At 32.6% G+C, this 23,975-nt stretch overlaps 2 protein-coding genes across 8 annotated transcripts in view; one reads left to right on the plus strand and one right to left on the minus strand.

Moving 5' to 3' along the window:
- Coq8 (ubiquinone biosynthesis protein COQ8, mitochondrial) overlaps positions 1–7,971 on the plus strand; it is a 68,507-nt gene extending 60,536 nt beyond the window's left edge. For all 6 annotated transcript variants that reach the window (XM_076455505.1, XM_076455508.1, XM_076455506.1 and 3 more), the window contains exons 12-13: positions 117–269; positions 7,535–7,971. In XM_076455505.1, the coding sequence (XP_076311620.1) occupies positions 117–269; positions 7,535–7,813 (432 nt within the window). In that variant the 3' untranslated portion in view covers positions 7,814–7,971. The remainder of the gene's footprint in view (positions 1–116; positions 270–7,534) is intronic.
- A 752-nt stretch (positions 7,972–8,723) lies between these two features.
- LOC143225673 (TOG array regulator of axonemal microtubules protein 1-like) overlaps positions 8,724–23,975 on the minus strand; it is a 49,255-nt gene continuing 34,003 nt past the window's right edge. For both annotated transcript variants that reach the window (XM_076455503.1, XM_076455502.1), the window contains exons 9-13: positions 19,524–19,716; positions 16,488–16,636; positions 15,591–15,749; positions 12,950–13,076; positions 8,724–8,977 (exon numbers count right to left, since the gene is read on the minus strand). In XM_076455503.1, coding sequence (XP_076311618.1) covers positions 8,927–8,977; positions 12,950–13,076; positions 15,591–15,749; positions 16,488–16,636; positions 19,524–19,716 — 679 coding nt within the window. In that variant the 3' untranslated portion in view covers positions 8,724–8,926. The remainder of the gene's footprint in view (positions 8,978–12,949; positions 13,077–15,590; positions 15,750–16,487; positions 16,637–19,523; positions 19,717–23,975) is intronic.

Below are 23,975 nucleotides of genomic sequence, written 5' to 3' on the forward strand. Positions count from 1 at the left end.
ATCCTTTTTTCTTCTTTTTTGTTATGGGTACATATACAAGTAAGTCACAAATTGTTTTGAATTGTATTAAACTAGACTTTTACAGTTACAGCTCAGACTTTTTTCTTTCATTTCAGATAGCCTTGCTAGACTTTGGGGCTTGTCGCGAATTCAGTCAACAGTTTGTTGACAAGTATATGAAAGTCATAAAAGCTGCAGCTGACCAAAATTCTGAAGGGGTGCTAAAATACTCATTGGAATTGGGGTTTTTAACAGGTTATGAGTCTGAGGTAAGCTAAAGATAGAACATTAGAGAAAAGAGTATCTAATAACCAACTGGAATACACCAGACCTAAAATAAACTAAAGGGCATTTAAATTTGCACAGGAAGATGGGGTGCATAATAAACATTGTACATTGTTATATATATGTATACATATTACAATTTTGCAACTTTTGTGTGGAAAGTTCATATCTTGTTAAGTTTAAGCATCACAGTTAAATGATATGACCATATATAAACATCTACCATAGAGGAGTAATTGAAAGTTAATTAGATACTGCTTTTTAAAATTTCTTAGTAGAATAAACAGGTTAAACCATTGAGCACTTTGTTTTAGTATATAGCTCATTAATTTAACCATAATGATCAGTTCCCATTAAGTGATCTATTAGGTTAAGTGTAATCTTGTAAAATTTTCTAATTAAATGTCAATTATTTAAAACGTTACCCACCCAATGTCAAAATTTGGTCAAATATTGAAAAGGTTAACCATCTTTATATTGACATCAGATCATTGAAAGCCCAGTTGAAAAAAATTTGAACTTATATGCATAGCAAGAAAACTACTTAAACTATTAAGAGGTTGAAGTTAACTGTTTTATACACCTGTTTCCTAACTTTATAGTACTTTTACTGATGAATAGTCACCTTATGATGTTAGTTCTTGTGAAGGCACTCAGGCAGTAAATTAATTTCCTATTGTCTATTCTGATCAACACTAGTAAAATCCTTACTTATTGTAAAAAATATCATTTCAGTGAGGAAAATTTTGATATAGTATATTACCTTCTCTTACATAAATAGTTAGACTACTTTAGCGCTGCCCTCTATATGAGGGGAACTTTTTGCACATGCTACAAACCTTGATGCTCCCACCCATCTGGAATTGACTGATTCCAATGCATCTTGCGTGCAAATGGTTATGTGATAACCTTCCACCAATAAGATTGTAACATACTAATTTGATACATGTTACTCTCTCCATTCAATTATATTAAACTACCACTTCTCATTTGGAAGTATTTGTGGTATAATGTTTAGTTTGTGCTCTTTTCAAGTGTTTTAATGTTTTTCCATATCACTGTATTACATTTCTCCAAACAAGTATGTTCTGTATTACACAATAGTAATAATTGTAACTTTAATTATTCTACTTGGTTACAGACGTTATTACTTCATTACAAAAACTTTATTTTCTTGCCAAGACTATTGTAGTTGGTTTTTAATTTTGTCTTATGAATTCTATGTTACCTCCTTGGAGGTTATATGTTCTGTTAGCACATTGACAAAGGCATCAGGTCATGGTACTTTGTGGTAAGACTTTCAGCTTTACTTCGTCATATTGACTGTCCAATAAATTGACTTTAATTGGGCTTTGCCTCGAGTTTGGGTGCCAACACATTTTGACATACAGTCTGCTGTCTTTGAATAATTTTATTGTTATATTATCATTTGTAATTATTTAAGTTCTATACCATAAGTTTTGTTAAGGGCCCGGTATGGCCAGGAGGTTAAGGCACTCAACTCATAATGCGAGGATCACGGGTTTGAATCACCATCTCACCAAAGATGCTTGCCCTTTAAGCCATGGGGGTGCTATGATGTGATGGTTAATCCCACTATGCATTGGTTAAAGAGTAGCCCAAGAGTTGGCAATGGGTGGTAATGACTAGTTGCCTCTAGTCTTACACTGCTAAATTAGGGATGTTTAGCGCAGATAACCCTCGTGTAACTTTGTGCAAAATTAAAAACAAACAAAAAACAAATGAGCAAGTTTTGTTAACTTGGTCAATACTCATAGTTCAGTTCAGGTTAGAAATTATGCTTGGTTGTATCCTTTCTCCTATACCAGTGATACTAGAGGTCTTTGTTGTTTTAGGATTACCTGCAATTCACCTTACTGGTATAGCAATCATTCATTTAATTACATTGTTTTTCTTCCATACATTATGTCTGATGTATAGACTGCATTATTTCATTTTACAAATTCCCATTTTCTTCATTTCCATTATTATTATTATACTTATTCTTAGGTTAAGATTTTAATTTTGGAGCTTAGTAATATTCTTTGTCTTGCTCTGTTCAATTAGGCTTGACAAATATCTATTATTTTCGGTTTACCTGTAGTTCTACTTGTTGACTAATCACTAATTAAGTTAAATATCTTGTTAGCTTAGGTTTAACCAGTGACTATTAATTTCAATTTACCTGTGGTGATACTTCCAGGTTAATTGTTAGTTTGGTTAACTATTTTGTTTTTCTTCAACACATAACATGTATTACTTGTGTTTCTATCACTACCACATTTCTTACCATTAATTTTGTTTATGTGAGCACCTACTCCTCTTCCTCGTATAGTAGCCAAACCTGTTTCAGACAGCCCAGATTTTGTCAATATTTCTTCACCTTAGCATGGATTATATTCCAGGCTTCTGCTACAGAATATGCTAGACCTATCTCTGTTTTCTTTGTTTTAGACACATTATATTCCTCCTCTTATGATGATGGTTTTTGACAATATTTTTTTCCTCTTTTGAGATTGGGTAGTTGCAAGTCTTGCCATATATATAATGTTTAATTCTTAATGTGTGTTTTCTGAAGGATAGTGTTACGAGTATTTTTGTCCCTGTTGCTGACTGACTTTTCTGTCCCACTTTTTCCCAAGGAATGATCTTTCAATTCTCCAAATATGGGATATTCCTTCATTTTTTCATGTGAATTGTTTTATTAATTTCCAGGTGATTGTCTGTTTTGGTTTTAGTCTCTAATTCATTATACACTTGTTTTCTTCATTTGCCCATTTAAGCATTGGCTTATATTTGTCTCGTGACACTTTCCACCCTCATCAGTGTGCCTTCTGTTGTGGTATGATATAAAAACTAATCATTCAAATAATGTTATCACTTTTTTTTTGATGGAGCATTTATCAGAAAGTTTCTACATATTGCAATCATTGAAGATACTTTGAGCATTCTTACTGTCACCCAGTTAATTTTCTCTTGAGGGAATTTAGATTTACTTCTTTCTGCACCTTTATTTATTCTGTTGGTTTTTCGTTCATGCTGTAGGACAGTGATAAGTTTATGAACTTACAACACTTTAGTTCAGGGCTTGATTCTCTATAGTAAACACAGCAAATGGCCCATTGTTGTTTTGCTCAAACAAAACAAACTTATCTGACAAAAGATTGTTTCAAACATTAATAATTAGAACAGTTTATAAAAGAAATAAAAAGGAGGCCACTTTGGAATAATTGTTTTAATAATTTAGTCCATTTAGAGTATGTTGTTTTGGGTCTTTCCCCAGTTGCTTTTGAGCCTGCACCTCAATTGATGGCTGTAAGGTTGAGATGCAAATATTTGGTTTTTCTCTCCATCCATGGACAATTGTGGTTCATGAAGAGACAACTCTGCTTATTTGTTGTGGTTGTAGAAACTTATGTGATTTAGCCACCAGGTGAAAGCATATTCCAAATCACAAATAATACATCTGTTTCTCAAAACTGGGGATTCTAAGGTTTAGCTTGTAGTTAATCTAAAGATCACCAACTTAACTGATGATGAGCTGGAACACTGGTTTGATTGTCAGTTTCTATGTTAATTCCTGGTGTCATTGTCATCTCGACTTTCATTGGGTCTTACACTGTGTCATAGTTCCTCCCATATTAGAGAGTCACAATATCTGTTCCTTGGTACCAGGAATTGGTTCTATCTATATCCAAGGGTTATGCTGCTTAGTTGAATTGCTACCAGCAACATTGGTGATCGTTGCATGCCTTCTAGATCTGTGAGGGCTCGGCTTTGAGAATTTTTAGACATGGATTCATAGGCACTACAGGTTCTTGAGTCAGGATTAGTCATTCAGTTCACATCTTCACCACCAGATTTTGCAACTTAGTTCTATGGCTATCAGAATTTGGGTGGTCTAGGGTTAGAGTCAGAGAGCCATACTAGCTTTTCTTGGTTTCATTCCCATTGGTTGTTGGGCCTTAGAAGATAGGAGACTGGTGTTCATTTATCAATCTTGTTAGTCTGTACCAATGCTTAGATTCTCCAAGGTTCACAAATGACTCATTTTCTGAGTTGTTATTTTTTTAAACTAGCATTGTGGACATCTAAGTTCAGTATAGTCATTTCCTATCTGTACAGTGCCATGGTGGTGTTCTACCACTGTTGGCATTTTTTTGTACACAGGGGCCAGGTTTGGAAGTTTTACCTTCAGATTGGCATTGGTATCATATGTGTGGGTGTTTAAGATAAAAACATATAACTTAACCCTTTCCATTTTAAAAGAAATGTATTATAATTTCTGTATTTGCATGCACAAAACATTAACCCATAAATGTTAACATATCTTAAACATGTACACTTAAGACATATAATGAACCTAAAGGTGTTTTCTAAATATATGATTGATAATGAAATAATGATCAAAAACTACAATGTTGGCTCAGTTGTAAACTTTACCATTACATAATATGTTATAGATGTTGGCCTGGTTAAAGGTTCATGTACTTATTATACACTGATTTAACTCATGATTAATCAGTATTACACAAAGCACGTAGTTATTCCTTAAAGAGTAGTTTGTAGTTAAGATAATCTGTATGTCATTTTCAGCTAAAATAATTGTATTTTTCTAGGGTGTTTCTTGGCTTTTGGAATGACTTGCCTTCAGATGTGGCAGAAACAGTAAATTTTAAAGAATTCAGTGACGAGCCTCATAAATATTTGAAAAATAAGCACTACCTTCAAGGTTTTCTTCACACTTTAGTGGGTGGAACAGTCTGTATGGGCCAGGAAGTCCCTTGTTTTTAAATGTTTTATGTAAAAATAGCATTTGAGTTGTATCTCTTGTTGACATAAGTAAGAGAAAAGAACCCCCTGCCCCCCCAAGTGCTTTCAGAAAATGGATTTGTCTTCTTTGGGAGTAAATAGAGAAGGACCATTAAATATGTTAATTGTATATATTATAATAACTGTATACCAGAAATGAGAAATGACATTTCTTAGTGACCTAACTTGTAGTGTATCATTGTGAATGTGTATCTTTCATGAGGGATTAAAAACAAAGAAAAATAGTAGTTTTGAAATGAGAACATCAACACACCTGTAGTCCACATGAACCCCAACAACTTTCTCAACTATGTATCTTTTTACATAGTCATTACAAATTCACACCCATTTGTATAATTGTCAAGCAGTAACATTAGATTGATATGATGCTATTGTTTTCAAAACAGGTAGATGAAATACATACCTATAATCCAACATTTACCTGTGGTCCAGGCACACTCCATACTATTCATTGAGTCACTATAAACGAAACAAATTTCTGAAAATTTATTACAATACGTAGGCTGCTTTAGTGGATAATAAATCAAAGTAGTACAGTATTATTTGGTCTGTTTGTTCATAACATCGAGGTATGTGTGTGTGTGTCTCATTCAATGACAAGTGTTCTCTATGGTGATTGCTTATAATGCCTATTTGATAAAAATCTTGTTTGGTAATTGTTGTAAATAACCTACTTATTGGATTTTGAATCCTTAATTTACTATAAGGGTAAATTTGTGTTGGAATCTGATTGGACCTAAGATGACCTACAATGTACACTTGAGGGCTCGGCTTTGAGAATTTCCAGCCGTGGATCCATAAGCACTACAGGTTCTCGAGTCAGGATTAGTCATTCAGTCAACACTTTCAGTTTTTTTGTAATATTTTGGTAATCTCATCATATATTGATGGATAATGACTTTAGTATAGGAATATAATAAAAACTTCAGCATTTTTGTGATACACTGTTTGTAAAAGTAATGGTGTAATACTACTAATTTGTATACTGAGGAACAATGTAAACACACTTTCTTTAGAAAGCATATATTTTTATGTTATTCACATTGCTTGTTAACCCTAATAAAAGTTGTAATGCAGCTGTTTTCTGGGATTTGAATCCAGAGTTCACTGTAATGGTAATTTTGTGCTGTGATCCATTGGGACCCCACATGCTCCATTACTTTTCAAAAGTGTACTGATAAGTATTAAAAGAATGTGTTTGTGCAAGATGTAATGTCCATGATAAATACAAGATTTGTCAATGAAAGTGCTTTAAGATACAGAAACTGGTAGAGTGCAGAATTATTAAAAAAAAAACAACTTAAGAATGGAGTCAAGTTTAATACCACATGAGGGATATGACACAATATACCAATACCATAGGCTTCTTTTTCTTCTCTGTCCACTGCAACTTGATTCAAACCTGGTTTCAATACCTCCAAGAACCAGGTAATTGATATAACTGTCAGGTAGGTTAAAGTATATGGCAACAGACTTTTTTAAAATTTTGACAGAAGATTTATGATTATTGAATTATCATTGAAAGATACTCTGGGTTTATTTATATAATGATGGCTACTGTATAGGATGTATCATGTTTTGAGTTGACAAGAGATTAGTTTTGATATGCTTTAGTGGATTTTTCAATGTTGGTCAGACAAACTACTGATCTTTTCTATACATTTCAAAAGCAATGAAAACTCATGCTGTTATTTTTTTTTTTAATAAAAGGAACTGACCAGAATTTAAAGAAAGATTTTCTTTAGGTTTTTTTTTAGTTGTAAAATATGGAAACTGTGAAGCATTACGTTTTAAATAATATGTGATAACCAGAGCAACTCAGTTTACTTAGTCCATAATAGATGAGGTTTTTAAATTTGTCTTTCTCTTTTAGAAGCTCTACTTACTTTAGCATCTCAATTTCTGTGTATAAAAGAGAACTGAAATAACAGTAATGATCATAAAACATACACTGACTATATATAATCACTCTTTGTCAGTGTGCAGAAAGTTCAAAAGATGCAATGACATCAACAAAATGTATTTGTAATGAAGAAATTCTCTGCCTGGGTCTTTCATTCAATACCAGAAGTCATCAGTGAGGATGAACCATGGAAGCAGCCAAAAGCCTATCCTGATGTTACATAGATGTATTAGAAAGCAAAAATTAATACTATAGTGTTGAAAGATCACAACAGTAGATTTTTTATGATTGCTAAAGACTTGCCATTTGTTTCTCAGTTGGATTGCTTTAGTATTTTTAAGTTTTACTTCAGCTCAGTTGTCATTTTCTATTGCATATTAGAAGCAAGTCAAATAGATGTATTTTATTGAATAACCAGTGATTTAATTTCAGTAGCAGTCCAGACCAATAATGTGTAATAAGTTTGAGTTGCTCGCTTTCTCTTTTTTTTTTAATGTGTTTTGATTATTTCAGATTATGAAGAAGGCTCATGTTGATGCTGTCATGATCCTAGGTGAAGCTTTTTCCAAAGATAGTAATTTTGACTTTGATCAACAAGATACAACAAAAAGGATCCATAACTTGATTCCCACCATGATGCATCACCGCTTGACTCCACCACCAGAAGAAACTTATTCACTCCATAGAAAAATGTCTGGAGTTTTTCTGCTCTGTAACAAACTACAAGCTAACATCAACTGCAAGCTTCAGTTTCAAGACGTGTATGACAGATATATTAGGAGTAAACTGTGATAAGAAATTCAAAATCATACACAGTACATAAAGTAGCATTCACTTATAGATAATGTAATGAACTAATAGATCTCTTATAAAGTTTGTAGAAGCATTCTAGGAGAAAGTGTGATTACACTTAGTAAATAAATGTTGACTGTTTTTAAAATGTCAGAAAATTAGTCTTTCAACTTATGATAGCCATGCCTTGTCAAAACAAACAAAACTATGTTAATATTTCCAGTTTATTTTTGTATACATTCAACAACTTTGAAAATAGGTCAGTCAAAACAAAAGAAACAAAGCTCTGTCAGAATTAGTGGAGAGTTGATAGCATAGAGATATCCATTTTTCATAAACCTATTATGACAGGAATTACTTTTAAGTGTAAACTACATACACAAATTCATGATAATATAAATTCAAAATGCCTCTACACAAACCAGTTTCAGTAGAAAGTTATTATTAAGAAAGCAATACCTTCTAAATCATGGTGAAAAAAAAAATCTGATTGTGAGCAGGTAAAATATTGGATAACTAATAACTAAATTACTTTCTCCAGACTAGGAGAAAGGTTCAAGCAGATTGTTTGTGTGAACATGTTTCTTAGTTACTGAAAACAACACAAGTGGCATTGCCCAATATTTGTTTCTTCACATAATACTAAGTTTATTTTACCTGCTGCTGTATAAAGGGTAAGTTTGATCATTTTTATATACTAATCAAAATTAATTTTCCAGGCAGCTGTACATTCTCACAATGATTAAACCACATGTAATTGCTTGTGTATTATTGAGTAATTTTTTTACATATTGAAAATGTACAAGATCTGTGCATGTTTAGAAGTTTAGTCAAATTTTAAACTAATGTGGTTTATAATAAAAATGAAAGTGTAGAATAACTCTTAAAAAATGGAAACGTTTAGTACATAAAAGTAAAATTTGATTTCATTCATTTAATTAACATAATAATAAACTCGTACAAATATTCTACTCTAATGAATTTACACTAAATTCATAAAACATTTGTAATATTTATATAATATTAATCATAGTTTAACACTGCACATAATGATGTGAGGAACAATATTGCACTACAAATTTCTTCCATTGAATTTTTTTCAGAAATTTGACTTCACTTCTTCAGAGTAGCTGATCCACTTTCTTTTGGCTTTTCACCAATCCCCTAGGGAATATGAATCTGCTTAGTCACAACATTTAAAACTGTCTTGCTTGTATTTATTGACCATTAGAAACATTTATCACAACAAAGTAGTGCAAGTGTTTTACTACTCTGTGTTTACAACTGGTCTTTTTTAATACAAATCTATTTACATGTTTTATTTTTATTAGTTGAAACAGTACTTGGAATCTCAATCAAAAATAGCTTGGCTGTAAAAAGAAAACAGACAAGAGAAAAATATGGATTACTTGTCACTTAGCTGCTTTTTTTGATGATTATTTATATTTTAGTGTTGTCAAATAAGTGCCTAAATGACAATTAACTCATACTTGTGGTATTGTTAATAAAATTGACAAACATGACAAAATAATTCTAAATAAAGTACAAGTGCAGTTTTTTTAGTAAGCAATTTTAAACTATGTATCCAATAATATTGATTGCATTGGCTGCATTCTGACAATTATTTTAGTCACTGTTTGTTTAATAAATAATTATTTTCTTAGTTGTGTGTTTTTTTAAGTCATGCTTTTTTGATCTGGATATAAATCTTTTTGTGAAATACATATACCTTTGTTATGCGTGTAATTAACAGCAAAAGGCTCTTGCTAATGTTAGGACTAAGCGCATGCAAGTTAATAACCAGTAGTAAGTAACAGCCAAAAGCACTTACGAAGCTTATATATATATATATTAGTAGGTGAATAAACAGTGGGCAGCAAACACATACAAAATGATACTGGAGTACAAGCAAGTTCTGTGATTATACATTTAGTACGAACTACAGGGGACATGAATATATAGGCTTAAGTGTATGGAAAATTATGAATTAAACTTACAAACTAAGAAACCATGTTCACAAGAATTAATTACCATATGATATACATTCAGCTAATCTTTAATAAAACTGATCTGTTTATTACCAAGCTATATAGCAGTTTCTGTTCAAAATCAATCTCAAAACACTACAAGTACCAGCTTCTTCTTGTGAACAGTTTTATGTTGGAGAAAGAACCATTGAACAGAGACTGAAGGAACACAGATGCACTGAGAATCTTGTACATAGAAAAACCTGTCATGGTAAGGCACATCTATGTAACTGGATAACATAAACAATGAGACAGAAACATGCAAATTTAAAGAAATAATTTAAATCTAAACCATAAAACCAATCCTCCACAACATGAAACACCCAATAAAAACGACCTAACCAATACTTCAGTTATATGTTCACAAAAATCACATTACCACAGACACTTGGACCTGAGATATTGATAAGATGCTCCAAACACTATCTAAATCTATATTAAAGTATATCTTATAATACTGTAGTCTCAGTCCCTCAGAAAAACAGAAACTAAAAAATAGCTGATAGTCTATAGCAGTCTCATTCCTCAGAAATTGACTAAAATTAGAATTAAAGTAGAGAGAAGAAAAACTGAACATATCATAGTCATGTGGCTTTTGTTATTTTTGCAATTGTACGTTACTATCTGACTAGTCAAAAAACCCTTCATTGTTCAAACTATGACCAACTTTGTCATAGCCATAAGCTATCATTTATTGTCATACATTTATTTATGACAAACACATGAAGCAAACAAATGAATTTCTTAGTGCAAGGAAAGTATTTGAGTGATTAAAAAAACAGAAAAGAACTACATACTCAAAGTAATTACTATCAGTATCACAGTTTATGTAGCTAAAGCAGAGTTGTTAGTCAGAGTAGCTGATTGGCCATGTTTACTCTAATTAAATTTAGAATTCTTCTCAATCTCCTCAAGTTCTGAAAAGGTGAACTACATACAACCTTGGTCCTTTTGACTACCAAGTTATTAACTACTTTCTTGAATCAAAATTGCTTGTGAAGTTACCTAAACACACGAGGTATTTCTAAATAATAAGAAATTTATTATCAGTTTATCCTATATCAAGTTAATAACAAGCTAGTTACATTCAGAGAGACAGTAAATTATTTTGAAAATAAAGAAATAATTGCATAGTCCTTGAAGGAAAAATTAATTTAACACTATAAAATTTGGCAATTTACACAAGCCTTAAATCACCAGGTAGAGAAGTCTATTAAAACTTTGTAGAAAAATTTTTTTTAAACTCCCATGAGCATTATTCAATAAAAAGAACATAGTTACACCTGTTCTTGGACATTCATAGTTCTACCTCCTGAGAAGAAACTGTAAAGAAGATTTGTGTCGTGTGTGAGAAACCAAGGAATATTTAAGACACAAAAACTGTGTGCATTACCCACTAATCACATCGTGTGAGAAATGAAATGTGATTAAACATCTGGAAAATATATAACTTCTTGATATCTGCCAATCTATAAACAGGGAAGCATAGGAAACATAACCAAATCCAGTATGCTAAAGTATGGTTCAATTCTCAATCCAGTTGCCCAAAGATCTTTATCATGATAGAATGGAATAAGGAAATTAGTAGGTCTAGAGACCTACTTCTATTTACAGTAGAAAGCCAACAGAGAAAAAAAAAAAGGTGGGGCTTGTTTTGCAGATATCAATCCTCCATCCCAAAAAGCAAAATCAGAGGTACCATGATATTTCATGTTACCATGGGAAGATCTATGAATATTAGGCTTACAAATATAATTGTGATACAATCAAAACAAATACAAGATGAGATGTATTCCAAAGACAATCCAGACAAGAATCTCTGTCATTCATCAATAGCAACAAGGTTCAGAGAAAAAAAAAAATTCATCTGCCGAATTAAATAGTAAAGAATCATTTGACATTCTTAGAAACTTAATGCTAATGATGAGTGAACCATATGTAAGTTACGTGCAAGGCTCTCATTGACTTTTATTTCTGGTAACTGAATAATGCAGCATAGCTGATTTAGGGAACACAGAAATACTAGATGTTAGCTTGAACTACTGTTATAGAAGAAATCTGTTTGAAAAATGTGAACTTAGTATACCATGCATTTGTTCACTTCTCCCTAACCCATCTTCTGACCAAAACAAATTCATTAAGTCACCTCTGTTGTCTGGATCAGAGATGACATCCACATTTCATACATTAGTGTTTAAACAGTGTTAAGTATATAGCAGTGATTGTACCATAGTACAACCCAAACCTAGTGTTTTATGAAGATAATAAATAACAAATGAAAATAATACCTGAACTATCTCTAAAAATGTAACAAATGTGTGGTGTCTTTGCCACTGCTACTTTAAATATCCCCTCTAATAAATACATAGATCTGACTATTGGAAGTATTAAATAATGTTAAATCTCCAAAAACTGAAAAGGAAACTTGGTAATCATCTAGAAAGGAGAAGTTGAATAAGAATAACACCACTTATCAAAAGTAGAACAGTAGTTAATATGGTGAAGAAAGTAATACTCAAATGTCACTAAAATATTGATGTGATATCATATATATATATATATATGTATATAGAATTGTCACATAGCTTATGTTACTATTATCCTAAACATTATCCTAAGGAATTAAAGTATAGACATGAAAGGTATCAACAAGTTGTTATATTCTGTAAAACTTCTAAATCCATAATCAGGATTAAGAATATTGTTGAATTTCCTGCAGAATTAAATGAATCTTGTGTTAAAAAGGCACATAGAAAACTTCAATTATGAAAAATGAGTGATTTTGTAAACTCTACCTGCAATTGTTTTTTTTATATTTTGAACAAACTTTATTTTATCTTACAAACTGAGTAGCAATCATTTCAACAATTTATTTGGAACATTTACAACAGAACAGACCACAGGAACTCTACATGTATTGGAAGTAGAACAGCTCACAAGTATTCTAAAGGTACTAGCAGTGGTATTATTTGCAGGTACTCATAAGAGGTTGTTAAAGGAACAGTTTGCATGTAATCCAAAACAGTAGTAATGGAACAGATAACTTAATTTTGACTGACAATATGGTTACATGTCTACCACACAGATAAAAATCAAAAACTGTTATTACCTTTGTTTTAATGGTGTCAAGAATGCTTTCAATATTCTTCAAAGTACTGAAAGGGAGACACTTTTGCAACATCTTGTAGAATTGTGGCTGTGACATTAAACTTTCATATATTTTTCTTCCAAAGTACCTAAACGATAAATATTCAAAGATGTTTAAACCATTTATACATGCTTTGTAACTATGCTGACCATGAATATCAACATGGTAAAACCATATAAACCTAAATGATCTCAGGTTGTACACATACTATTGCTTGAGTACACATTTTTCTATGGATAAAAAATTAAACAGCAAAACACCTTTAAAAGGTCTAAGAAGGGCACAGAATATGCATGTTAATATATGCTGTTTTGATTGTTTCCAATAAGGATGGGATTACACTGATAGAAAACATCTCTAACATACTTTTGTAGAGTTACATATAAAAAATAGTGTAAGAATATGGAAGGACAGTACTCATTTACACATAATTCACTTTGATCACTGAGCTAATCAGTGTTAATTCCTGCATAAAATTCAATGAAAGATAGCATTTTGGATATAGCTGATCATCAAGCATTATATCATAACAAAGAATAGTATAGACATTTCAAATTTACAGTAAAGTTATGACAAACAAATATCAATCACTGTCATTGTTCATAGTTTATATGGTCACCAGAGTCTAATTATCAATTAGTAGTTTTGTTTATTCTGAATACCTTAAATATCATAGCAGTAAACATCTGTTTATACTTAAATTGTATTGTTATATTGTCCTTTCAACTGTGCATAACTAATAATCCCACCACTGAAGTTCTAAATCACTTGGCAAACACATAGCTCACATCACACTATGGAATAATATAAGCATGGACCACTCATGTGTACCTTGTGAAAAATTTTCCTTTTTTTTCTTTATCATATCTAATTTAACTTTATCTAACGTAATAAGTATTTCATTTTTAAATTTTAGAAATTTTTATAATAATAAATAAAGATTACAGAAATATAATACTCACCTGGATCTTATTTTTGTTGTTGTTATTGTCGACTGTTGATGAAACTTAACCCTACTTTTTTAGGCTCAGAATAATTACATGCATAAAACAATGTTCCATAACTATCATCATTTTTCTGGCTTTACAACTATGCAATAGTAGCCATTAAAAATTCACCTAATCTCATCAATATGTTTCCTTTGGGAATAAAGTTTGAACTGGAAACAAATACAATTTTTTGCAGAGAAAAAGGAAATATAATACAATATGTGATGGATGAAAACTATTGCTTTGCATTGGCTATAAATAATACAGTAGTAAATGTCAAAGAAAACTATTGGCAAATTATAAAATAGAGGATGTGGCAAGTGGGCATAGCAAGAGGGTTTTAATTTTCTTCAACCAAATAAGATTGAAGTTTATAAAAAAAATTATGTTATGCCTAAGTAATAACAATATTATAATGAGTAATTACACTAAATTCCATATTTCTTGGTGGAGTGGTAAATTAACTAAAGAAGATGGGATACCTACACAGAAAATTAGTAGTGAAAACAATTCTTATACAAGCATGACATTTACGATTTTTAAAAAATTTCTGTATACAATTAAGAACTTAAAACTAATATAATGTTAAAATTTGATTTGTTAACTATGTTTTCATGCAAATTTATTCATTTACTATGATATTAAGATAGTTTAATTAAACTTTGCATGTAGCTCTCTAAAATGTTGGGACATGCACACTTTGACCTGCCATTAGTGAGAGGGTTAAAGGTAAAAAAACTAAATTTATCACGATTACTAAATTTGATCTGAAACAAAAGTACACTGATGGCTGTGAAAAGTTTGTATTTGGATATAAATCAGGGCTAACAATGCCAGAAAAATGGTATAAAACAAACTTTAACAACTTCTTGTTTTCAAATTTGTTTGTCATTATAAAACAAAAATCAATGTATTGTGTATTTTGCCAATTCAATTTCTAGTTACACACATATTGTTCTCTGATCAACATTCAATTTTCAAAAAAAAAGAAAAAAATATCATGAGTTAAGATTCTTCCTCAGTTTTTTTTCTCTCCATTAAATACTTAGATGTTATAAGTAACTCAGTTTAATACTGTTAAGCAGCTGTATATTATTCTAGTTTTTTAATTTTTTTTCATGCAACTGAAAACTGAGATAATAAGTTCATCAAATAAACTATTAAAGGATAAAACCATAGCTTAAAAAACTCATTGAAAAACTTATACATTCTGAAAATTACCTTTTGAAAAAAAACATTGAAGTAAAGAATAAAAAGACCAATTTACTTTCAGTAACTCAACCACCAGATTATAAGATTTGATATTGTCTAATCTCAGTTTTTACACACAAGTAAAGTGAAAGATTTGTAAAAAATGAAATCCGTAGTTGCACATAGCTATCTGTGTAATCTATGGTAAGTTGCTGCAATTTCTCACATCCCAAATAATAAATATAAAAATACAGAAAGTGGGTTGAATGCATAAGAATGTTTAACATTTACTGATAGCTAAAATAAGGTTAAAATACATTAACATCTTAACCATAAGATATAACATAATTTTCACGTCATCTACTTTTAGTAATATGATAAACAAACATGTACAGTATATATATATACATATATATTTATACCTTGCTAATGGTGTAGCATCAACTAAAAATTCTGCAGCTGCAAAACAGATTTGTTCTGCAACATCTTTGTGATAAGAAATCAACCTGCCTGGACCAATTTCATCAACAGCCTTAGATAAAACTTCTGCAGCTAGTTTACGAATAGCAGCATTTCGATGGCTGGAGGATAAACCACACAGAAAAAAAACAACAATGTAATACAAAACCTCGGTTAACACACACAAAAACATATATATTCACACAATAAATGTGAAAAAAAATTCTACAATTGTCAAATAATGTAATAATTAAAAGAAATTTATAATATGAAAAAAAACAGTATACATTTGTTTTTAACATTTTTAAAATTCTACAAGTGCTTGGTTACACAAGAAAACTGCAATATTAGACTAAATTCCCTAAGCTAGAGAGATTACATTATTGTATCAGAGAATGACTTAAACCACGTTCTATGAACATTTGAATCAGATAACTGAGAGCTGTAGCAAGATACTTTTAAAGCTTTAAATGTAATGTTTTCTTCTAACTAATAACTAATAATCTTAACTACTTAATATACCTTGACATGTGTGAAGCCTGATATGTGGATAAATAAGCAAATTTATATTTATATATAAATAAAACCAATGTTGTTGCCATCTCACAGTTCTGATTGTGAAATAGTTTGTTTGACTGAGAATTATGCTTCCCAGTGATGAAATTTCTTGATTAAAATTTTCCTTAAAATTACAAATATGGAACAAGATACATGAGAAGATTTAATATTGAATCTATGGCCTCTTATTCTTTAATCGTTTCTCCAAATGTGTATTACCTTTTTCTTTTATTGTGTATATAAAATTCTAAAATGCATGTTCTATTTTAATTAAAACATAAGCAGGATATAGTTCCACTTACTTTGAACCTACACCAATTACAGCCAAAGCTACTTTCTGTTGTGAAACATTTTCCATTATACTGTCCAGTGCCTTTTCTATGTCTTCTCGAATGAAGCCTACATTTTCTCCATACTTGTGTAACAAACTTTTGATAATCAGGTTAAGATCCTAAGGAGGAAAAATTGATTATCAAAAAAGCCCAATATGAACTCTTATGCTGAAAGATGTTTTACTTCAGATTAATAACTTTATCCTACTTGTTTTCAGCAATTTTGATAACATTTAAATATACAACCTGCCTTAGAAGGTAAACACTTTAATCATTTTAACTAAAACTCCATAATTTGTTGAGCATGTACAAAATAGAGAAATGAATTTTGTTTATCTTTTCCTATGCAGAATAATATTATAACATAGCATAATGTTCTGAGACAACATGGACCTATTAGTTCATCTTGGTTTTGCCATCTTCTACACTAAATTAAAACTATTAATAAATAATATTTTTAAAATTCTTAAACCCACTTTTTATTACTCATATAATTATCAAGCCCTCCCTTAAATTTACTGCTTCCACAACATATGAAGGTAACTCATTCCAAAGCCCAAGTACCCTGTTAGAAAAATAAATCTGTCTTAGCTGAAGATGGCTCCTACACTGCCAATATTTATACTTGTGCCTCCTAGTCCTACTGTCCTCACTGTTAAGTATAAAAAAGAGATACTGCTGCAACACTATCAATTCCCTTTACAATTTTAAACACTTCAATCATATCTTCTCTAACTTTTCAAGAGAAAACAATTTGAGGGATTTCAATCTCTCCTCATATCAAAACCTCTCCATCCCAGGCATCATTCTAGTAATCCTCCTTTGAACCCTTTCTAACAGTTCAATGTCTTTATTAAGTTAAGGAGCAGAATATTGAACAGAAAACGCAAAATGTCGCCTAACCAGTAATCTGTACAATGGGATAATAACCTATTTACACTTGTATTCAATATTTCTGTTGATACAACCTAACATCCCAGGCATCATTCTAGTAGCTCTCCTCTGAGCATTTTCCAACAATTTAATAACTTTCCTAAGGTGAAGAGGCCACAACTGAACACAATACTCTGAATGTAAGCTAACCAGTGACCTACAAGATGAAATTATTACCTCTTTAGACTTCTATTAAATATTTTTGTTGATACAACCTAACATCCTATTTGCCTTAGCACTGGCAACAGCACATTGTTTAGATAGCTTAAGAGATTGATTAACTATCACACTAAAATCCCTTTCTTTCATGACACTATTAAGGTTATTTTCATCCAAATTATACTTATAAATCAAATTATGATAAACCACACGTATTATCTTGCATTTATTATAATGCTGGCCAAAATTTTAAGGCTAATGAACAAAGAAAAATATGCATTTTGCACTGTTAGACTCAACATTCAATAGTGAAAATGTGAACACTATAAAATTAGCCTAAATACTAGCTAGTCAAAAGTTTAAGACCATACCAAAAAGAAGTCCTAAACAGGGTAGGAAATACCCAACAAGAGGTCTTAGTAGTGAGTTGCAAGGCCATCATTGCGAATAACTGCAAACATTTGCTCTGGCATGGTCGATATAAGCATTTGCAGAAAGCTAGCTGGAATGTTATTCCAACTGGTGAAGATGGTTTCACGAAGATCATGCACCCTTTTTTAATTGACATCTATTTCTATAGACATCCCTTGCCATCCACTCCCAAACATTTTCGACGGAGTTCAGTTTGGGCGAACTCGCTGGATGGTTGAAAATAATCACGTTATTCGCTATGAAAAAGTCCTTTGTCCTGTGGGCATTGCAAATTGTAGCATTGTCTTGCTGAAAAATCCAGTCATTTCCACACAAGCAAGGGCCTTCAGTCAATAAGGATGCTTCCTCCAACATCCCAATGTAGCCAGCTGCTGTTTGATGTCCCTGTATAACCTGAAACTCCATTATTCCATGGAAGGAGAAAGCACCCCAGATCATGATGGAACCTTTTCCACTGTGCTGTGCAGAAAATGTCTCTGGTGGGATATCCTTATCGTGCCAGTAATGTTGGAAGCCATCTGGACCATCCGGGTTAATTTTTTTCTCATTCTTCCACTTTTCTATGTTCCATGTTTGGTGCTTCTCAACAAAGTTTAACTGAGCTGTTTCATGGTGTGGCCTTTGATGATGTTTATGGTTTTTAAAGCCTTTCTTTCGTAGATGCCTTCTTATTGTTTCTGAGCTGCATTCTGCATCCATAAGGGCCTTAATCTGGTTAGACGATTGGCTGGTGTCTTGCTGGACAACCCATCAAATTCTCCTGTTCAATGCTGGAGAACATTTTCTTGGGTCGACCACTTGAAATTCTCATTCCATATCCCTCAGGGTCTTTTAAAAAACTTGCAACAGCAGTTTTACTACACCCAATCTCACCAGCGATAGCACATTGAGAGAGACCTTGCTTTTGCAGCTCGACAATTCTGCCATGTTCAAACTCTGTCAACCTTTTAGCCTTTGCCATGTTTTTACCCAATATAACACAGGAGATGTCAGTGGGAGATACTGACAACACTAATGCTTGAACACAAATGACTAAATTTCGTTACATGTTTATCGATTAACACTTCGTTTCAGTATGGTCTTAAACATTTGACCTGATAGTATTTAGGTTAATTTCATTGTGTTCACATTTTCCCTATTAAATGCTGAAAAAGTTTTTTTTCTGCTTTTTTTCCCTTTTCTTATTTTCATCTTTCGAAGCTCTACTCAAATAAGTGGTTGAGTCTAACAATGCAAAATGCATATTTTCTCTTTAGGTTCATTGGCCTTAAGATTCCAGCCAGCAGTGTATAACGATTCAAATGTACACAATCGGTTTAGTTCATGGCATTGGCAGTATTTCCACCCATTTCTTGAAACATGGTTTTGAACATACACACACACACACACACACACACACACACACACACACACACACACATACATACATACATATAGAAAGACATGCATATAAGAAATATTTTTAATAAACTTTACACTTACTGTTTCCATCTGTCTTTTCAAATGAACAAAGAGATTTGCAAGTGTTGCTATAGCAACTCGTGCAACTGAAGTCCGTAAGTTTTGAATCTCTCTAATAACAGCTAGTACCACAGAATGAAGATGGCAATGCACCATTGACGAATGAAAACTAGCCAAATAGTCTAGATTCTTCATTGCTTCTACCTCTTTGGTCCTGAAATATTAAATATTTGATAAATTATACCAAAATTCAAAGATTAACCATTGAACAATTAATATTTACTTTTAATCAAAGTAAATTACCTACTTAAGTGGGAAACTAAAAAATAAACTTGATAATAAACACAACTAATTGAATATACTTTTCTGCATATAAAGATTAGAATGCATTGTTTTATCACTTGGCTATTCTCATTTCTTTTGGTTAGTCATAAATCCATCTCTTAAGCTAATAATACAAAAAAATTGCTATATAAAATTATAATAATAAAAAATAAAACTAAGAAGTGATAAAATTAGATAAAATAAACAGTTTAGGCAATACTGTTAATAAAAGTAGCAATAAAGAAAAATAATGATACAATATATCTTACTTATTGAACACAGAAACACTAGCTGTTGGTTTAACAGTTATCATAAAGGTAATTTTTTTTAAAAAACATGATACAAGTATGATACACCTGAATTTTCCTATACACTTTCTTTAACATGTCTTATGATCAATGAACACTCATAACATACCTCCTTCAGTGTAACTTTAAAATTGTGGCATCTGCGACAAACAATTATATATTACTGTTTAGTCTGAAGTAGTAATAATTAACCAACAGTACTGCCAAAAACTAATATTTATATAGATACAAAATAAGAAATTCAATGAACACTTACAGAGAAAACAATGTGAAAACACACTGTGACCTGTGTTTAATAAAAATCACTCTCACATGAATCAACCCTTGTCACTTATCAAATACATAAAGCAGGCAAAATAAGGAATAAATAAAGTTGACACTTCTATAAAAGCCAAAAATTAAACAAGATAAGCTTGTAGAATGTTACAACACTTATTAGTATATCAAAGAAAGTAATTAGCAAAAACTAATGTTACTAAACCAATGATGTAAAATCATGCTACATACAGAACTATTATATAGCAAGTATTAAATGTATTATAAAACCTAAAACTAACAAGAGATAGAAAATGAGGATTATCAATACTCTAAGGTAGTTCGCTATTACCATAAACAATTTAAAAAGGAACAAAAGTGAAGACATGAAAGTTTTTAAAGAGCAACACACTCAATAAAACTTCTAATCTTGCATTTATTAAGAAAAGAAAGATTATTGAGTTTCCCACAGAATTAACATTTTTCTTACCTGAAAATATACCTCAAATTATTACTCACTTATCTGCACAAGAAAGAGCTATTGCCTTGTACCACTTCCACAAAGGTTTCTGGCACGTCACAAAAGCCAAATGAAGCTTTTGTCCAACATTTTCCAATGTTCACTGCACTAGTCTATGATGTAATCATCATTAGACTATAGCCCTTCACTAGAATCCTCAAAAGAACAAAAGGAAACATGAGAGCTTTGGTAATCAGATGCCCCATGGCTTGATGAAGTAAATAGTTCAGTCTGACTTGTAAACCAATTAAAAGAGATTTACAAATTAACAAGATACTTGTGAAAACAATCTTGTGGAACTTGATCAGCCAACCCAAATGATATAATTTCAAATTACAAGTGAAGAAGATTGCAACTATGGATTATTCTTTGGACAGAGCAAAAACTGCCATTTTTTCACAGTTGTAATGCTGGCATGACAGTAAAACGTGGGCTATTGTGACTTGAGGTGTTACACAGACCACACACTAGTGCATCAGTCCCAAATAAATGAAAACAATGAGTTAAAAACTGTGACTAATGCATAGCCTAGCAAGGACAACTTCCACCTTCCAGTCCTTAAAGAAGCAAGACAGCCAAAGAGCAAAAAAAGGTTTGATCTGGAAAAGCTTGTTATCATGCTATTCACTCCCAGTTGACTGCCAACTAGTGTGGAGCAGAGCCTTGAATACAGGACCATAGTCCATGTATGTAATAGGCATGGAAATGATAGTGCCAGAGCAGATGGACTTAGCTGAGGTCAGCAAACTCATTCCTCTGGCTTGGCATCCAGAAAAACTAGATAAAAGTAGGTGATAAAGTGAAATGGGCCATGGCAGACTACAGAGTCACCTGAGTTCAAACCATGGAAATGGACAGATGGTTCCAAAGATGGATATTTGGCAAAGAGAAAACAGTACTTCCAATCAGTAATATCTGCCTTCTTCAAATAACCAAAAAAAAAGTCACATTTGGGGAAGGTAATAAGCCATGGTGGGATTTACTGACCAGTGGATACAGCAATGTCATCCAAGAACAGACTCAATTCATCCAATTGCAAGTGAATATGAAGGCCAAAAGGAACAATGGTGGACCTTCTGTTCTGAAAAAGTGTTGCCCACTGAGGAAGGAAAACACAACCCCAGGTGGGACGCTGAGGCAAAGATTGGAGTTTCGAAGCATACAGTAAAGACAGGTGCAAATAGCATGAGACTCTGTGTACAAGCTCTGAACTGGGGAAGTGCAGAAAGTCCCAGTGTAGAGCAGAAGTCCCTGATAATGAATGAGGTCCAGCATCTTCAAGGCTGAGGTCCTGGCAGAACCATAGTCTAATTTTGATTGAATAAGAACACAATATATCTATAGTAAAGAACATCGATTCACTCTGCAAGTGGTGGGAGAGAGGACACTGAGGATGTTCAGAGCTTTTGTATATTTGACTCATAGCTGCTTCATGTGTGGTATAAAGGTCAGCTTATGGTTAAAGATACACCCCAAGAACTTTGTCTCAGAGATCAAAGGCAGTACAACTTCACCAATATAGAGTTCAGGATCAGGGTGGATACCTGTTGATGGCAAAAATTCATGGAAACAGTTTTAGAGAGAGGAGAAGTTAAAGCCTTTTGCTGTGGTCCACTTCAGTAAATGATTGAGGGCAGTCTGTAGCTGCCATTCAATACACCTCATGTTCAATGACTGACATAAGATGTGAAAGTCGTCAACATAGAGCCCGTTTGCAACAGTAAGAAGAAGTTGTTCAGTGATGGCATTAATCTTTATACTGAAAAGTGTGACACTCAAAACACACCCCTGAGGGCCTCAAAGTTCCTATAGAAAAGAACAGGAAAGTGTTGAACCCACACAAACTTGTAATCATCTGCCCATTAAAACATTTTTAATAAAAATGGGCAAATGGCCACATAACCCATATAAGTTGAGGTCTAGCAAAATGCCATACCTCCACATAGTATCATAAGCTTTCTCAAGGTCAAAGAATATTGATACAAAATGTTGTTGCTTGAGAAAGGCTTCCCTGATTGGTGTTTAAACTTGAATTGAGTGATCCATGGTGGAGTGTTGTCATCGGAACCCACGCTGGGTAAGTGAAAGGATACTGTTTGATTTCAGGAACCAAACTAGACCAGCATTAACCATCCTCTCTAAGATCTTACAGAGAGAGAGTACTTGTTAAAGCAAATATATGATAGTTTGAACTAATCTTGGGATCCTTCCCAGTCTTATTCTAAGGGAGGATAATAGCATGGTGCCAAGCATCAGGAAAAATATTCTCCTGCCAGATCCAGTTAAATACAACCAAACAAATAGCAAAAGAGGCAAAAGAGAGAGAGTGCAGCATCTTGTAGTGAATATCATCAGGTCCAACTGATGTATTGCCAGACTGAGGAAAAGCAAGCTTCAGTTCCACCAGTGTAAAGGAGCAATTATACTCATAGAGACGATCTGCCTGAAAAGAGAGGTGATTGCTTTGCCTGAGTCTTGATGGCTAAGAAGGTAGGGGATGAAGCAGAAGCACTAGATGCATAAGAAAAAAACTTTTGCCAAGAGTATTGGCAATGGTCTGGGCATCACCAACTTCCTGGCCATCAGAGAGCAAGATTGAAAGAGGGATGGAAGTATACTGCCCACTGACCTTCTGAACCTTTTCTCATATGGCTTTGGAACTGGTGATAGAAGAAATGATAGTTCTGAAATTAATCTACGATTCCTTCTGGCTTTGACTTCTTACCAGCTTAGCATGTAAACTGCTGGAAAACAATGTGGTTTGAAAATGTGGGATACCTACAAAAGGTATCCCAGGCCCATTTTTTAACCTTCTGTGCTATGTGGCAGGCAGGAATCTAGCACAGATGAGGATTCTGTGGAAGAAAAGTATAGATTTTAAGAATAGATCGAGCAGCTGCTTGGACAAAAGAGTCAGTTACTACTGCCACACAGTCATCTATCGATTACTTACAGATGACAGCAGGATCAAGTTGTAAGAGAGCAGTGAAAGAGAGCCACTAAGCCTGTTACAGCTTTCACCTAGGGAGGTGAGATAGGTGTCACTGACCATGGCCAGTCCCTCTC

This window comes from Tachypleus tridentatus, chromosome 9, assembly GCF_004210375.1.
Source record: "Tachypleus tridentatus isolate NWPU-2018 chromosome 9, ASM421037v1, whole genome shotgun sequence".
NCBI lineage: Eukaryota > Metazoa > Arthropoda > Merostomata > Xiphosura > Limulidae > Tachypleus > Tachypleus tridentatus.